We start from the raw sequence: 17,069 nt of genomic DNA, 5'->3' as shown, positions 1-17,069 counted from the left end.
ACCTCACAGGCGTTGGAACAGCTCCCTTCTTCTTCGCAATTTACGGCACAACAAGCGCAGCATGAGCAGAAATGTTATACTGTAAATGTGGTGTCTACACCTGAACGCACACACTTACATACACAAAGGCATACATGCACACATGTACATATTAAAAAAAGAACACGTAGACACACAGAGAGCCCATAAAGCAGACAGAGCCCACAGACAGACTTTGATCTTGCTCTCTCTGCACACACGGGAATGTTTGGGCGTCTAAAGAGGGATTTACACGATTTACACACAGGCACAAAATAACACCTCTTCTCACCATAAATGGTATAGCTCTGTTCTTTAGGTTGTTCTGTCCCACAGTATCAAATATCCGAGCTTGTCATTCATGTAAAATTTCCAAAGATGATGTTATTTGGCCAAAATACCGACAGACCACCTCTATCCAGTTTTCATCAGCAGAACAAGTATCCCACTTCAGATGCTCTTGTTTTAGTCACAGACATGTGTAAAGTTAAACAGCTTCAGTTAATACCTCAATCACCAACGTCAAAAGCACCAAAAAGTAATTTTTTTGCTATTTAGCTGTAGTTGAGTTTTAGTGGCAGTAAGCAAGTTAGTTAAAACGTCCCGCTAATGTTTTCCAGCTTCTCCTGGGGGATCCAGAGGTGTTTCTGGGCCAGATGACTTATAAACTCTCTAGCATTTCCTGGGTCTAACCTCAGGTCTGTACCAGTTGAACATGTTCAGAAAGCCTCCAATGAAAAAAAACAACTCCTTTCAACACAAAAGAGCAGTGGTTCCTATGTGAAATCCCTCCAGATGTCTAATCTTCTCAGTCCGTCTCTAAGGGTGAGGGCAGCCACCCCACAGAGGAAGCTCATTTTCAGCATGTTTGTGATGTTTTTGGAGGGAGCAGTCTACTATTTCCGGCTTCAGACTCAGAGGTGCTGACTCTCACAGCCTCAGAGTCATGCTACCTTCTTTTGATTATGGAAATAACCCCTTCTTGGAGCCAGTCTAGAGACGGAGAGAGAGTTTGTCTGTAGGCAGCTGATATCCAGGACCTGCACAATGAAGCAACATGATGGACCCACCACCTGCAGTCACTGGGGTTAGGTGGAAGGCTGGTCATAGATTGGATCTATATAGGAGAAATGTCATATTTTTATCATAGTTTCTACATGTTTTTTCATTAAGCGCTTAATAACATCATCTTGTGTCCTCCTCCTCTGCAAGGGATTAATGGAGGGATGGTCTGATCAAGTTTTTTGCCTGAAATCTGATCTGAATAATATTCAGTGGCTGCTAATGTCCAGTCCAAGTCGGGCACCATTTTTTCTAGATAATGCACATATTTGAGCATGTTAAGGTTATTACAATCAATTCAGTGTATTTGCTTGACAGCTGAATAGTGCTGCAATGGATGAAAAAAAAAATCATGGATGAGATCCAAACGATGGCAAAAAAAACTGCATTGTCTACCCTGTCAGAACATGCATTATATATTAAGATAAAGATACACCTTATTGATCTCACAACAGGGAAAGTAATGTCTTGACACAACTTAAGCTCTGCCATTCTGACAAGTGTCTGACATCAGGTATAGAGAAAGGACTGGAATTAGTAAAGAGCTAATACCAATAATTAAACTAAAGTACCTATATCTGCCCCAGATTTGATGCTTGAGACAAGCTCAGGACTAGTTTAATGCCACTAACCGGAGAATTAGCTCCACGAGCGTTTTTGGAGGCAGTGAACTCGTATTCACAACATATACACATGTCAGGCTGACTGCTGCCAGGCCCAGGTAGTGCCCCCTGCCTCTTTCTCCACCCTTTTCTCCTTTTTAGGTTCACTCAGCAGAGCAGCAGCAGCAGCAGGTGTTCATCATTCACAATCACCATCAGCCCAAGCAGCAGCAGGTGGAGCTGCTCTAATCAAGAGACACCCTCGCCTCAATATAAGCAGACGCCATTCACCTCTCAGTGCTGGATCGTGACACGAGCCAGTAAAGTGTTTACTGATTGTTATTCCAGCCACAGTTCGTACTTTTGCTCCTCGAGTAATTCTAGTTGTCTTCCTTTGTTCCAGTTCTGGTTCACCTGCTCCTGTTCCATTCTGTCTGGCATCATCGCCACTTCCAGTCCCCTGTTCTGTCAGTGTTCTGGAGAATATTCACCTGTGCCGTTCATCCATCTTGGTGTCCCTCTAGTTTTCATATGTCTAGTTCTTCGTTAGTGTAGCTTAGATATTGTTGTTCTTGTTCATAGTACTGATACCGAGTTCTTCACTAATGTAGCTTAGATATTGTTGTTCTCGTTCATAACATTTGTATTAAGTTCTTCGCTAACGTAGCTTAGACATTATTGTTCTCGTTCTTAGTATTTGTAGTTACTTTCTTGCCTGGGTGTTACCCTACGTGAGTTAGTGCCTTTTGTCCTCCTCGGCCCTAGTAGTCACTAAAGTATTCTCTGAAAGAGTTTGCAACCAATTCCTGTTTCTGAGTATTTCCTGTTGTAGTTTTCCGCCTTGTGATTTGTAGTCCACATTTGAGTCTTGGTGGAATAAAACACCGTTTTTACAATTCTGAGACCTGTCTGTTCATTTCCTGCACTTGAGCCTTTTGACCAATTGTGACAACACATGAATTATTTTCTTTTCATGTTTTTATGGTTGTGTGGTTCAGATTTGAGCTACGAGTGGATGGAAAATTGATGTTTGCTCAAATAGGTCAATCAGTTGGTACTAATCCAAATCACTACACAGCCCAGTGCTGCTCCTGTGGATCTTCTACACTTGCTGATTTGTATTGTTCTTGAGTACAAATGTGCCTAAAGTCCAGCACATTTGATAACTGTGAACTTTGCGTACCGTATCTAGTTGTACTATACCTGTGTTGTTGTACTGTGGATCAGGTGACCATAGGAGACCATGTGAAAACTAGCTGTACCAAAATCTGGAAGCATACCAGTGCAATACTGTAAACATTACTCATCTGTCAGCTTTTCATGCATAAAAAAAAGCCTTTCTTATGTGTGTTTATGTCATCTGTTTTCTTGAATGACAGATGACTTTTACTGGCAGACAACAGTTTCCTCCATGTCTGTGCACCAAAAACAAAAGCATCAGCAGGAAGATGAAGCACTGTGCTGTAAAGTGAGATGTACGAAACGTATCTTTTACTTTCCTGTGTAAACAAGTGTTGTATATTCAATATTTGGGTATGGAGCATTAATGTGAACAATGGTCAGCAGGGAAGTTGACAGAGCTCTGGATATGCCTTAATGCACCTGTTGCTGTTAAGCTGTTTCAGTCATCTGTACGGTATTTCCCTGCACTTCTGTGCTCCAGAGCACAGATACATTTGTCATCACAGCAGCTCCCTACCAGACACATCACTGCAATATCATAAAGAATGAGGTAACAAGAGAATAACGCAGCTGCTGTTCTGCTTCATTTCACATTCAATGAAATTTCAAACAGCAGAATTGGAGATCACCTGAATCTAATTAACATAACGTTGGTGTTATTGTTGTTGAACTCTTTCCAAGTATTTTCTGAAAATTGAAATTAATTTTAAAACCGTTTCATCTAACCTGAAGATGCTGATGTTCTGGTCTTTGAACAGGGAGCCAATGTGTTTAATACACCCAAGTTTTGGTTTGAAGCACCACAATGCTCCATAAAGTCTGGAACAAACAATTAATGCAACGCCTACGTTTAAAGTCTTGATAATGGTAATTATTACGAGTTCTGGGATTCACTCTGACTTTCTGACCCCAACTTGGAGCTGGGATCACAGAAGTCTTCACTTTAATCGCCTGTCTGGAATAAAACACTGGCTTGAGACCTGATCACTGGAGCGACTCTTGAAGAAGGAATGTAAAAAATAACAGAAAAACACCCCAATTGTTCATTTGATATATATGAGAATTCCTTGCCTGTTTGTACCGGAAGGAGTTACCACTTTTTGTTAAAGACACTAAATCAGGTAACAAACACTAGTCTCCAGATTGGATAAACTTTGGACACAAGGTTCCAGAAGAGTTCAATCTCAGGTTGCTTTCTTGTCTGCAGTTTGTCTTGTAGCACTTACGCACAAAAGAAGCAAACTCGGCATACCAAATAGTTTGCACGGTTGTTTTCCCTGCTGCCAAGTCAAACTCCACCAAACTGAGATACTTTGTTCTGATACAGAACAAAATGACAAGTTTTAATCCATTTGCTATGGAGATGTTGCGGTTCTCATCCACAGTCATCACATGTCCCACAAAAAACACAGGGTGAGTGCAATATCCTGGTACTGACTTAGACACATACTGGTTTATTTGTACAAGCAGGTTGAAGGACTGAATTCCAGCCTGAGTGGGGAAAAGCGTCAAGGGATGCCGTCGATTTGGAGAAGATGCTCTGAGGCAAGTAATCAATTGCAATCGGGGTTGAGTTGCATCAGAAAATTCCTAAATACTTGTTGAAAAAGATACTTCCAGTCCACTGGTTTCCTGGTGTCTGTTTGGAGCCGAGAAATAATTTCAAACACTAATGACAAAGCAGCAAATCACCATTTTTACTTTAAACGAATGAGAGGTTTAGTAACAACTGGACCAAACCAGACTAACCATTATACAAACTTAAGTTAACTAGCTGTAGCTGCAGATTTCAGAGAGCTCGTAAATATAGATCACCAAATGCCACTTTAAAGCATTGAACTACAGCTGACATTCATGCGTTGCAACTTCCTCTTCTCAGATTTTAAACGCTGCCCCCTGTTGTGTCCTGGGTAGAGTTTATTCACTCCAAATGCATCTAAAATTTATGACATTACATGGATCAAACAGACTTCATTTCCTTCCTCTTTTATGAGCTGGCAGAGTGCAGTCTGCAGATGAGCTGCTCACCGCAACCCTCACCCCGAGTCCTTGGGCTTGTCAGCTGAACTTTTCAGTGTCATCAGCTGTTGACATGCGGCATTTTATCCTCAACATAATTTAATCTCATGACCGATAGTTTGTTGTTTTCTTTGTCTTTGTCTTGGCAAGAAGAAAAAAAATGCTGCTGAGCATAACGCACATTATTTAGACTTTAAATCTGATTTGTGCTCGTCAGCTAAAGGTTAAGTATTTGGTGGGCATTTTACACTTCATCATCAGTTTCATGTTTGTGTGTCAAACTGCATTAGAAAAACTTTAGCATTTGCATTGATGCCATTTTAAAAACGTTACAGACAGTAATCTCAATATAAATTTCAAAGATTTTTTTGAAGTGAAGGTAAACACTGCAAAGCTGAATAAACAACTGAACACAGCAGGAAACCGACAACAACACTGGTCAGGCTAAAAGTTTACAGTTTTGTAGTTTTATTTTGATCATGTTTTCATGTTTGTTAAAGGGGTAAGCCTTATAATATGTTATTTCCACTCCAAAACTCCAATATTGTGTATCCCTAGCTATATACACTGCCTGGCCAAAAAAAAAAAAGAGTCGCCACCTGGATTTAACTAAGCAAATAGGTAAGATCCTTCCATTGGATAATTACTGCAGTGATGAATACGTTTCAGCTGCAACAACTTTAACTCTAGCTGATGCAGTGAGGAGCTTCTCATTTCTTAAATCATGCTGGAAGACATATCCTGTGGTCATGGAAAGGATGTTAATCTGTCTCAGAAGGGTCAAATTATTGGCCTGCATCAAGCAAAGAAAACAGCTAAGGAGATTTCTAAAACTATTAAAATCCGGTAAAGAACCGTCCAACACATTATTAAAACTTAAAAGGACAGTGATGAACCATCATCTTCGAATAACAAATGTGGTCAGTCATGTGGTCTGATGAGTCCAGATTTACCCTGTTCCAGAGTGATGGGGGCATCAGGGTAAGAAGAGAGGCAGATGAAGTGATGCACTCATCATGGTTAGTTCCTACCAGCCTGTGGGGGTTAGGGTTATGATCTGGGGTTGGTCAGGTTCAGCAGCATTATGTTCCCTAAAGAATGAGGTCAGCTGACTACCTGAATATACTGAATGACCAGGTCTTTCCATCAATGGAGTTATTCTTCCCTGATGGCATGGACATGTTCCAAGATAAAAGTGCCGGGAATCACGGGGCTCACACTGTGAATGAATGGTTCAAGAAGCATGAGACGTTATTTTCACACATGGATTGTCCTCCACAGAGTCCAGACTTCAGCCCCATTGAGAATCTTTGAGATGTGCAGGAGAAGACTGTGCAATCATCCGACTCTCCCATCATCAATATAAGATCTTGGTGAAAAATTGCCGCATTTGTGGACAGAAATAAATTCTGTGACATTGCAGAAGCTTATTGAAACAATGCCACAGTGAATGAGTGCCATACTCAAAGCTAAAGGCGGTCCAACAAAATATTAGAATGAGCAACTTTTTTTTTTTTTTTTTTTTTTTGACTGGGCAGTGTATAATTACTTCATTATTTAACCCTCTGAGTTTCTGGCCATTTTTTGCTCCGGTCACAGTTTTACTTACTTCTTTACTGCTATAGATGGTCCTGTACCTCTGTGAAAACACGGCTATCAGAGAGAGTTCAAAAATGTCTTTTGTGCATTGTAACACAGCTAGAATGCCATTTGTCATAAAAAGATGAAAATTGAATTCCTTTGAAGAGTTATTTTACAAAAACTGAACAAAACTGAAATTAACATGCACAACATTTTTCCAAATGCCACAGATATTAACAATACTGGGAAAAATGGCGAATCTTTATACTAGAGATATTTTACTACTGAAACTTTCATTTTATTTTACATACTTAGTGTGTTCGGCAGTTCAGCCAGAAAGTTCCTGAATATTAGTCATGTTTTTTAAATTTATTTAATTTTTTTTTTTTTTTTTTTACAGAACCTGATGTTGTTTGCAAACGTTTTAACAAGATGTGAAGAAAGAAAGTGATTTTAGATTCGGTCAATTTTGCCAAAAGAACGTCTTGTGACAGGTGAGTAGTTCAAGGACCGCTGGAAAGTTGAAAATCCAACTATTCAATTTCTGTTTCTGATAAATGGTGTAATTTTGGCCTTTTTGTAAATGTAATTAGCCTTCCAAACCTGCTGGTAAGTTTTGGGAAGTTAGATGCTGACAGCAGATAAGCCCCGTTTCAAAATTTTGGCTTCAGAGCTTTATTTCAGTTTATATGGTGCTCACATAGCGTATATTCCTCAAGAATGTCCAATCAAAATTACCACAAAGACAGGAAACATGTGGCCAGCTAGTACTGTTCCAGCAGAGGAGTATTCTGGCTCCAGACCCCTCAATCACAGTGCACATTGCAGATTTTTTTTACCAATTCAAATAGGACTCTCTTCCAGCCAGATGCAGACCAAGCCAGTTGGAGCTTTGCTCGCAGAATAGGGAAGTAGGAAATCATCTTTTGGTGCTAGACCCTAACAGACTGCCACAGAAAACATGAGGATGAGTGCAGTTGTATAGACTGTTGTAAGCCACCTTAGAGAAATGGATTCTTTGGCCCTTGAATGGACATTACTAACTGCTACTAGCAACAAGCTACTGCACTGACAGGTTAATGTAGTGCAAAATAAGCCTCCCCTTTCCAAATGGAAAATAATTGTTCCACAAGGCCACTGGAAGTTTATAGTCTTTTTTGCCTGTGAACTAACATGACCAGTAACTGTCAGAGGTCCATCTCTGTGCAGCTCAGTAAGTCCTCATCAAAGTCCCGTTGATGTCAGACTATGCGACTGCTGGAAAACGGCACCCACCAGATGACTGCTACTGCCCCACACAGACCACAATATGTGCTGTAACAACGTGAACAACAATCCTGGCAAACATTTCAATCTGTCTGTGGTTTTCTGTGTCAATGAGACCGAAGTTCCACCAGCTCCGGGAACGTTTTCCAGCAGCCGTGACAGAACTGATGAAAAAAAGCAAAGATGTTTAAGCAGACCCTCAACTTGATGCTCATGGTCTGTTAATCAACGCCAGAAGGAGTGAAGTCACATGTAGCGGTGAAGTTAAATTATATAATGTTCACTATGAGCCAACAAGAAAAAGAAAATATTGACAGGAAAATCAGGCAAGAATCATTTTGGAACTTAACCTGCTGAACTTCAAGCAGATTCTGGGTGATTTTTTTTGCTTTTGTCACATTTTTACTGACTGTGGGCTCATTTTTGTCTTCTGTGTGGTATAACAACATTACAATGCAAATAATGATATGAAAAAAACTTGAAAGAATTTTTTTCTTAATTTTGCAAAACTGAAAAAAAAATCTAAACTCAACGTGTCTAATTTTTTTTTTCAAGTGCCCATAGCTTTAATCAATACTGGAAAATAATCTTTTATTTGTTTTTCATTTGTTTCTATATGGGTTTCCTGTATACACAGCCTGCAGTTCATCTGAAAAGTTATTGGATTTTTGTTACAAGACTGTTGGTTGCTGTTGGGCCACTAAATGCTTCACGGTTGCACAGAACAGTATAAAATTATTAGTGTTTCACAGATTCTAGTTAATGCCAGTGATTTATTTTTGGCAATTTTTGAAATAAAAATGTCTAATTAAGGGATTTGAATCATATTTCAGAATTTTAAGCTCAAATTTGGTTAATTTTCCAAATCGAACCATATGTCGGGCTGCACAGTGGTGTAGTGGTTAGCACTTTTGCCTTGCAGCTAGAAGATCCCCAGTTTGCATCCTGGCCTTCCTGGGATCTTTCTGCATGGAGTTTACATGTTCTCTCTGTGCATGTGTGGGTTTTCTCCAGGTACTTCCTCCCACAGTCCAAAAACATGCTGAGGTTAATTGATTATTGTAAATTGTGTGAATACAATTGTCTGTATATGTAGCACTGCGACAGACTGGCGACCTGTCCAGGATTAAATGGTGTATAGATAATGGATGGATGGAAGGAACCATATGTCAGAGATAAATAGCTCACAGAACATTAGAAAGTTAAAAACTCTGACGATTCTTTCTGTTTTTACAGTGTTTGACTCTGATGAATGGAGTCATTTTGGTAACTTTTTAATTGTAACTTGCTTTCAGTTCCACCAGTGTGTTCTAGGACTGAGAGGGTGAAAACTAGTCAACACTAAGGAGCTCACACCAATATTATTAATTTTGGCCACCATGTGTGCCGTGATATTTCCATTTCCCATTTAAAGCGTGGATGGAAACCCCAATTTGGACATGTGCCAATCTCAAATGTGATGTCAGACACAGCTGTAGTTTATTGTCTACTTGCTAAAGGCCATGATTGTACTTTATGGAAGTAAACATGATGTTTTTCCTAGATGTTAGGTTCTCGTCTCCCCTTTTGGCACCCGTTCAATCCTCCGAGCAGCCCTCAGTGCAACGCATGCTTCCTCTCCCATAATTTCATTTAGTGGTTTGTGACCTTTGAGCGCAGGTATTTCCGTGCCTGTTCCCATAAGCTGCATACTTTGTGTCCATGTGCAAGTATTCATGCAAATATCTGTATTAGTTAGCATCTGTGGCTTCTGAAAAAAATCATGTGGGAAAACCCAAGGGATAAAATCCCTGTTCAGGCTCCTACAATGTTTGGAGACTGCCGGTTTAATTTCTTTCCTGGTTATGAGATAGTCTGGTTGGCTCCACAGGGTTTGACAATATTTGACAATATACGGGCGGCTCAGTAGATAATCCACAAGCTGGCTGTTTGGACTGGCAGGGGTCACTCTGCAGGTAGAAGCCTCTCAAAAAAGAAAGGATTCAACAGCGTAACAGTTTTCTTCGCATTTATCATCATGCATTCACTTAGAGAAAGGAATTGCAGATATGCAGCTAAACACAGTTTGGGGTTTAAACATGCTGTTTAGCATTTCAGGTCCATTGAGTTTCTTGGGAGGTGATAAAAGGTGCTGAGGCCAACATGACAGCCAATGTAAACTCTCGGCTTAATTTGGAGCTTTTGAAACCCAAACGACTCCGGTTTGAATCCCCAGACAGGCTGTAAAAATCTTATTGGAGTGAAGGGTGTAAGAAAAACTCTCTTCTCCATCAACAGTCCCTGGTGACTCACTGAGGGCAGCTGAACACGGAACCTGCTGCAGGGCGGGAAGCTTTTCTGACCTTCAGCGAGACCACAGCCTGTAAAGTGAGGGCACTGAGAAGATGCTTTAGGGTTGAGTTTGACATTTGGTTTGTCAGATTAGGGCTTAATTTGAGGAATCTGCTGATCTTATGATGCACGATATTTATTCTAAAAAATGGCTGATGCTTTTATTTGAACAGGCCAATATTACATTATGTCCAGCAACAACAGGTTTCAGACCCAGCTGAGGACAAATGTTAAAGAGTCCCTGCACACAAATAGTTAGTATAATTGTATAGTGTAATTGAAAAGTGTTATTTTTATAAGATATCTTAACATAAGTGGTGGTGAAACAGTCCATTTCCCTCCTCTGTGAGGTCAGGTGAGTTCTGCTTCCATAAAAAGAACATGTTGGAGATTAATCCTTAAGGCAGGTGTTTTGCTTGTCATGGTGTTTCTTAATTCAGCATGAACCAGGGCTTTAGGTGGTCTCTCTTAAAAAAAATAGCTCTATAAATAAATATTTAATGTTCCTAACATTATTTCTAAGGATGCTGATGCTGGTTACTCCATCAGTTACAATCTGGATGATACACTTAAGTTAGTAATTAAATGCTAATTGTACTTGTTTAGCACTTTATAACAAAATTACTAAGAAAACATATAAAAACTGTACAAATATGTGTGTCATATGTCATGTAAAAACACAGGCAAATTAAAAACTACAGCAGTCAATGCGAGTGTTCCCATTAGATGAATGATATGGGTCATCATTGGAGGCAGAGTTAAACGTGTTTGCAGATGAACTCTTCAACTTTATCTCCAGGAAAAGTGATGGGAGAGATTTTCTATCTACAGGAAGAATAGTTTTGGAGCATTAGAATCATGATAAATAATATCTTTTGTCTGATTCTTTGTACAGTTGGAGAGGAGCGTTATGGTGAAAAATGTGGTCTCACACATGGATCAAACTGGTTGAATTGTGCATCACTGATCTTGCAAAGTGAAGCGATGTGCCAGACAAAAGGCTTGAGGATGAAGACTAAATCTGACAAGTGTTGCACTATTTTGGAAATTGAGTTTGGCGAGTTTCAACTTCCCCAAATCCACTGAAGATCAGGAAAAGGTTGCAAAATTTAGCACAAACTTTGATATTGCATCTAAAGGGTGCAGCTGCCACACTGTACACGTTTCTTTATCCCACCAAATAACTCTGTAATCTTCTGATAAACTACGTCATTACCTTCAAAATAAAGACTGTTCAGTGTGCAGTAGCAGTCAAAAATATTAACCCCATCCCTAATGTTTCAGCTCATGCTTGGTTTGGTTGAAAATACATCACTCTCCACAGTCCTTTACATGCCAAGCATCTCTTACTTGCTGACACGCCTGCTCACGGTTGTACAGTTGCAGTTTAGTCATCTTACTTGTATTTAAAAACCATCACAAATCTCACAGATATGTCATTTTGTGGTTAGAAGTGTTTGAAGAGAAAAAAATGCAGCTCATTAAGGTACACTGGTGGATGCTTTCTGTGTTGGAATGAATGGGTCTGGATTCTTCATCCATTGTTTAATACATTAATTCATAAACCACTTTGCTTTGAGGAAGAACAGACATTCCCACTGCAGCCACCCAGTTAGAATTTTTAAGTATTATAGATGTCAAAGGTGATTGTATCACCACAAATAGATTGTGTTCAAGGACACATTTCCATTTTAACTAGCTCAGACTATTCCTGCAGTTATACGGGCCACTAGGTTTTATTTAGCATCCTAGGTGCTCAGAAAAACGATACCCTGGTTTTATCTTGTGATTTCAAATTGCTGGTTTCTGCAGCAATCCCTAATAAAGCTCAGATGTCTGGCTGTGACACAGGAACACAAAACAGATTAGGCCCAAAGCACAGCTGGAGATAATACAGACAATAATGGCAAGAGGGTAGACAAAGGAAATGTATGGACAGTGAAAATTAAAAATCACAGAGGGGCACTCCTCTGAGGCTGATGATGACTGTACGCAATAAAATATTTGTCTAAATGGGTGGAGGTGACATGTTCCCAGCGCATTTCATCACACTCAACAATACACAAAGAAAGGCAGCATTTCACCTCCATGTTAAGTAGTACCCTGTAACAGTAATGAATAATCAGCGTGGAACATGAGGAAATGAGTAGATTTAGGGCTGGCCATGACTCTGTAAACCACAAGCCTTATTTCATAATGATGAGTTCAAGCAGCAGCACTTCTTAAGCCACATGCTAGTCTGCCTTAAGATCGGCGTTGTCACAACAAAAATTTCGCTTTTTCTATCAACTACCTGTTGCTTTGTCATGAAGATTGTCAGCCATGTTGAAGTCTTTTTTTTTTTTTTTTTACCACTCATCTCTATATTTCCTTCCAAAGGTGTGGAAATGAAAACCTGCAAACACAAGTGGTTGATTCTCACATGAACCCGCCACAAACTGTTCCAAGATGTATCAAGAGGTGAGGTTTATTAAGGCTGCTGTGAAGTCAGATGTGAAAGAAGTTGTATGAGTGTAATTTTTCGATGTAGGGTTTTCTTACTTACTAAGACTGCAGATGTAAATGAGTCCAGCCGCAAATAGCTGATTTGTATAACAAGGTAATAAATAAGATGAAATACTGTCCGGTCTTAAAATGTGCTGCACATGTGATACCACAAATTTGTATTCATTTAGCATTTAGCTTTTCACTTTCCAAAACTTAAGCACAAAGTATAACGGGAGCTCAGGGAATAGTCAGATTTGCAGGTTGTGGACAGGCTGAGATATTAGGGAAGGCTCATATAAATTCCTACAGTTCAACTTATTCTGCTGGTAGTTCATGTTAAAGTCATTCCACTGCATTTGCTAATACAATGCCAAAAAAACTTTTAAATGAACTAGTTCCTCGTAGTTTGTACTTATTTCTGGACTAAACATACAGGTATAATGACTGGAGTACCAGGTGAAAACCCCACAGCACTCAGAAGTAGAGCACTGACAATGCAAATAGAAAGGGAGTCAGACTGATAGAGATCCAGATGATTGTTTTTGCTGCCTTACAGCTTCATCTGGTCAGGTCTGCTCTATCAACAAGTGTCACAAATGATAGTCTAATACATACAAGGACTGTGGGATTGCTGAAATTTTCACAACCAACACTCACATCCCAGATAACAAAGAATGCAGAGGAAGGATTTTACATCTGCACGTGAATGTATTCATCACAAACCCATTCTAAAGCTCGTGAAAACAGACGCTCATATTGTTCTCTGTAGCTGTGCAGGGACCTCTGTCATGTGTGAGAAAGCCTGGACTTGGAGATGACAACTTTGTAATGAGAAGTCTGTGAAGTTTGAGGATGTATCAGTTGCATTATTGGGAGTGAAGGACCCAGGAGATATGGAGCTGGATCTGTGCTAGGATATGTATGTTAGGATATCTTGACCTCTACTGCTGGGTTGCACATGTGCTTAGTGGTTAGCACCGTCGCCTTGCAGCTAGAAGATGCCAAGCCTGGGATCTTTCATGTTCCATGTTCTCCCTGTGCATACATGGGTTTTCTCTGGGTTCTCCGGCTTCCTCCCACAGTTCAGAAACATGCTGAGGTTAACTGGTAATTCTAAATTGTCCATAAGTGTGAATGTGAGTGTGATTGTTTGTCTTTCTGTGTAGCCCTGTGATAGGCTGGCAACCTGTCCAAGGTGTCCCCTGCCTTTGCCTTAAGTCAGCTGGGATAGACTCCAGTCCCCCCCTAACCCTCCCAGGACCCTAATGAGGACTAAGCAGTGTATAGACAATGGATGGACCTTTACTGCTTTTATTTTTTAACGATTCTTATTTTTAATCTCTTATAAATTTCCCATTTTTATGAAGATGGCAAACTTGGAAAAGCTTAGGCCATGTGTATTGTAAAGCTTATTAAATGCTCATGAAGATGCTTTTCCTTCTGCTAAAACTTTACAAAAGGCAAGTTTCACTATCCTGCAGCCATCTTGGTATTTCCCCAGTGCAGCTATGTAGAGCTAACAATAACACATATTTATGCAAACGAATGTGGAGAGAGCCATAACTGCAACTTCGGTGGTCATTAGGACACGAAAACTACATGCATAGAATCACCAGTCAAAGCTGATGAAAACTGCTTACAAATTAACTGACTTTGTCCCGAAATAAGGCTGAGAAGTACTTTTGTGCACAGGTTATACTTCCCCATTCATGCCCACAGCTAAATAACACTGCACTTGACAGTGTAACAATGCAATTAGGTGGAAGTTTCCCAGTCTGGCGGTTAAAAAGCAGGCAGTCTGTTTTTTGGGGGAGGAGCAACACGTGTCACACAACCACCAACTTTGGAGTGATAGAATTCTAACATCAGTTGCCATGCAGACTTCTCCTTCCCTTCTAACATCACAAATGCACCATCCAGGTTCGTGAGCACGTTATTACAGGTTCTTGAAGAAGCTTTCCACAGATCGCCTGTGGCAGCAGTCTGAGGAACACCTAAACCACCGAGTGGCAGCCAAAGACATCTAAATCTGAGATTAGGCCAGTTTTCAATACAAGCATGGTGTTACATAACCCGTCCATAAGTTGAAAAGGATTCATTTCAAATATAAGAGGTTTAACCACACAGTCTTTAGCACGTACAGCACCTTCATCAACAGATGTAACAGCCAGGGGCCACATTCTGAGTTATTCATAGCTGGATCTTTGCCTGGCTCACACTCAGCTCTCCAGACTAATTTGTAGCATCTTCCTTGACACACGAATGTGTGAATGGAGATGGAAGGATGATTTCATCTCAAGAGACTCAGAACTGAAGAGCTACTAGAATTCTGTTATTTACCACTCATTTTGGCATTTTGTCAAAAAGTGAAAAATCATTTCTTCTTTTACAGTTTCGATCTGAGAAGGCAGGGGAATCTCCAACAGAGGCTCCTGTTATCCATAAATGCCTTTTTGTTATCCTGTAGGTTCAGGTAGGTACAGACGAGAATCTGCAGGTAAAATCCCTGGCAGCGAGATCAAGTGAATGCAGTCCAGATTCTCCTTTTGCGATGAGACCTTAAACTGCCGTGTGATGCACAGGACTGCATTCCTGAATAAATAACTGAACCTTCTTTGGGGTATCGTCACTTACATTGGTTGCTTATTGGATTTTTCTTTAAGAGTCACAGGGTTTCAAAGTTTGTATTTGTATACAGAAGCAGAAAACCAACAAAAAGCAGCGAAATGTTGTCAAAAAATGCAACTCCGACGGGAATATGTTCGGTTAAGTCATTAAAATGTGGTAACGTACACACTCTGTAATTCAGGGCCAGTGTTTTCCCTAGAAACACACAGACGCACCCATCTCATTACCATGTAAACAAGTGGAAAGCTAGAAATGCAACAACGGAACTGAAAAATTATTGCAAAACAAACAGAAAAATTAAGGAGTTGGAAAATGCAAGCTTCTCACTTTTGTTCCCTCCAATCCAACAAATTGAACGTTAAAAAAATTCTACTTTTACATTTTGTTTTACACTCATAACTGTAATTATCTAACCATTTGTTTTAGTTGAATATGTGACTTGTCATTTTGTTTGACTTCTGTCAGTTTTTGGGCTCCACTTTCATGATCTGGGACTGTAGTCTATAAACCTGTCACCTTAACTTCCACTAGACACTAAAACCCATGTTGGAGCCTAGTCTGTTTTTTTTAGCTATTAATATACACTCTTCAGAGGAAGTGCATATTTAAATGATTTTATAACTAAAACTGCTGCAGCTGACATCCAGTCTTTATTTTAACAGATGGTCATGCTTCATCCATCAGGGAGCAAACTTTCTATGCTCTTTTACTTATTCAAACTGCACTTGGAGTGACCAGAACAGCTACTAAAGATGGCTTTACCTTGATTCTGGTGGATCAACATCAGAGTGGTGGCGAGGAGCCAAAGGTAAGTGAAGTCCATCTTGCTTGCCTCCTCAGGATCTAACTGATAAATCAAAGAAAAATAAAGCACCTCAGTGTCCACGTTAAGTTCCTCAATAGAGTTGCCTTCCTTCAGTCATAAAAACAGCAGAGTAGAGCCCAGAGGCTCCAGCTGAATCAAACACTCGGGTGTGTAAATGATTCCAGTCAACACTGAAGAAAAATAAGATGCTCCTCAATCAAAATGTCCCCTTGATCCTGTCAGGCAGAACGCTACAAACCACCCAGACGCGCTGCTAAACTGAACCCCGGTTCAGGGTGTTGCGCTGTATCCTGAGGCTGCTGTGGTTTCCACGCAGAGGGAGGATAGAGTGACGGGCTCTCGTGCTGAGCTCTATCACAACAGATGGAGAGAAGTGAACTGCAGGAGAGGAGGAGGATACAGGAGGGGAGGCTGCCTCTGCACTCAGACACCTTCACAGCTTGAATGCCATTAATCACAGCCTCCTCTCCCTGAGGTTCGCCCGTGTCATGTTCTCAAGCTCGCTGTGTCTCCTGCTGGGGTCTTATCCATCTCTCCTTTGTGTAACCTGAAGTCTGTCACTCTTCTCCCTGGGATCTCCTGCTGTTTGTGTATTTTGTGCACACAGTGTTTTATCTGTGTCAAATGAAGAGATTTCCCACTGAAGAAAACGCCGCTGCAGCACAAATGACCCCTTGATTTCACCAGTGTAGAAAAGGAAAAATTCAGTTAACAGATACAAACAGACGGAATGAGGTGGAAATGAGTGACTGTGATGCTGCTATGGAAACTAATGTGAAAAATGCTGAACTATCTAGTAGTTAGTACAGGAGATCCTTTGTCCCCACAGCCAAGAGGCACCACAACACCTCGGTCAATGGCAGTGTACCTTTGTAATACTCTATTTTTTTTTGCAAATACCAACAGGAGAACAAACTATCTATCTATCTATCTATCTATCTATCTATCTATCTATCTATCTATCTATCTATCTATCTATCTATCTATCTATCTATCTATCTATCTATCTATCTATCTATCTATCTATCTATCTATCTATCTATCTATCTATCTATCTATCTATCTAG

At 40.2% G+C, this 17,069-nt stretch overlaps 1 protein-coding gene across 1 annotated transcript in view; it reads right to left on the bottom strand.

The window, feature by feature from the left end:
• Positions 1-16,390, bottom strand: part of si:ch211-202p1.5 (uncharacterized protein LOC103909337 homolog) — a 29,098-nt gene extending 12,708 nt beyond the window's left edge. The window contains exon 1 of the mRNA XM_023282367.3: positions 15,939-16,390. Within this exon, the coding sequence (XP_023138135.3) occupies positions 15,939-15,999 (61 nt within the window). The 5' untranslated portion in view covers positions 16,000-16,390. The remainder of the gene's footprint in view (positions 1-15,938) is intronic.
• Between the last annotated feature and the right edge of the window lie 679 nt (positions 16,391-17,069).

The sequence above is a fragment of the Amphiprion ocellaris genome, chromosome 12 (assembly GCF_022539595.1).
Source record: "Amphiprion ocellaris isolate individual 3 ecotype Okinawa chromosome 12, ASM2253959v1, whole genome shotgun sequence".
Taxonomy (NCBI): domain Eukaryota; kingdom Metazoa; phylum Chordata; class Actinopteri; family Pomacentridae; genus Amphiprion; species Amphiprion ocellaris.
The sequence above is the reverse complement of the archived record's forward strand: the minus strand, read 5'-3'. Positions and strand labels throughout refer to the sequence as shown.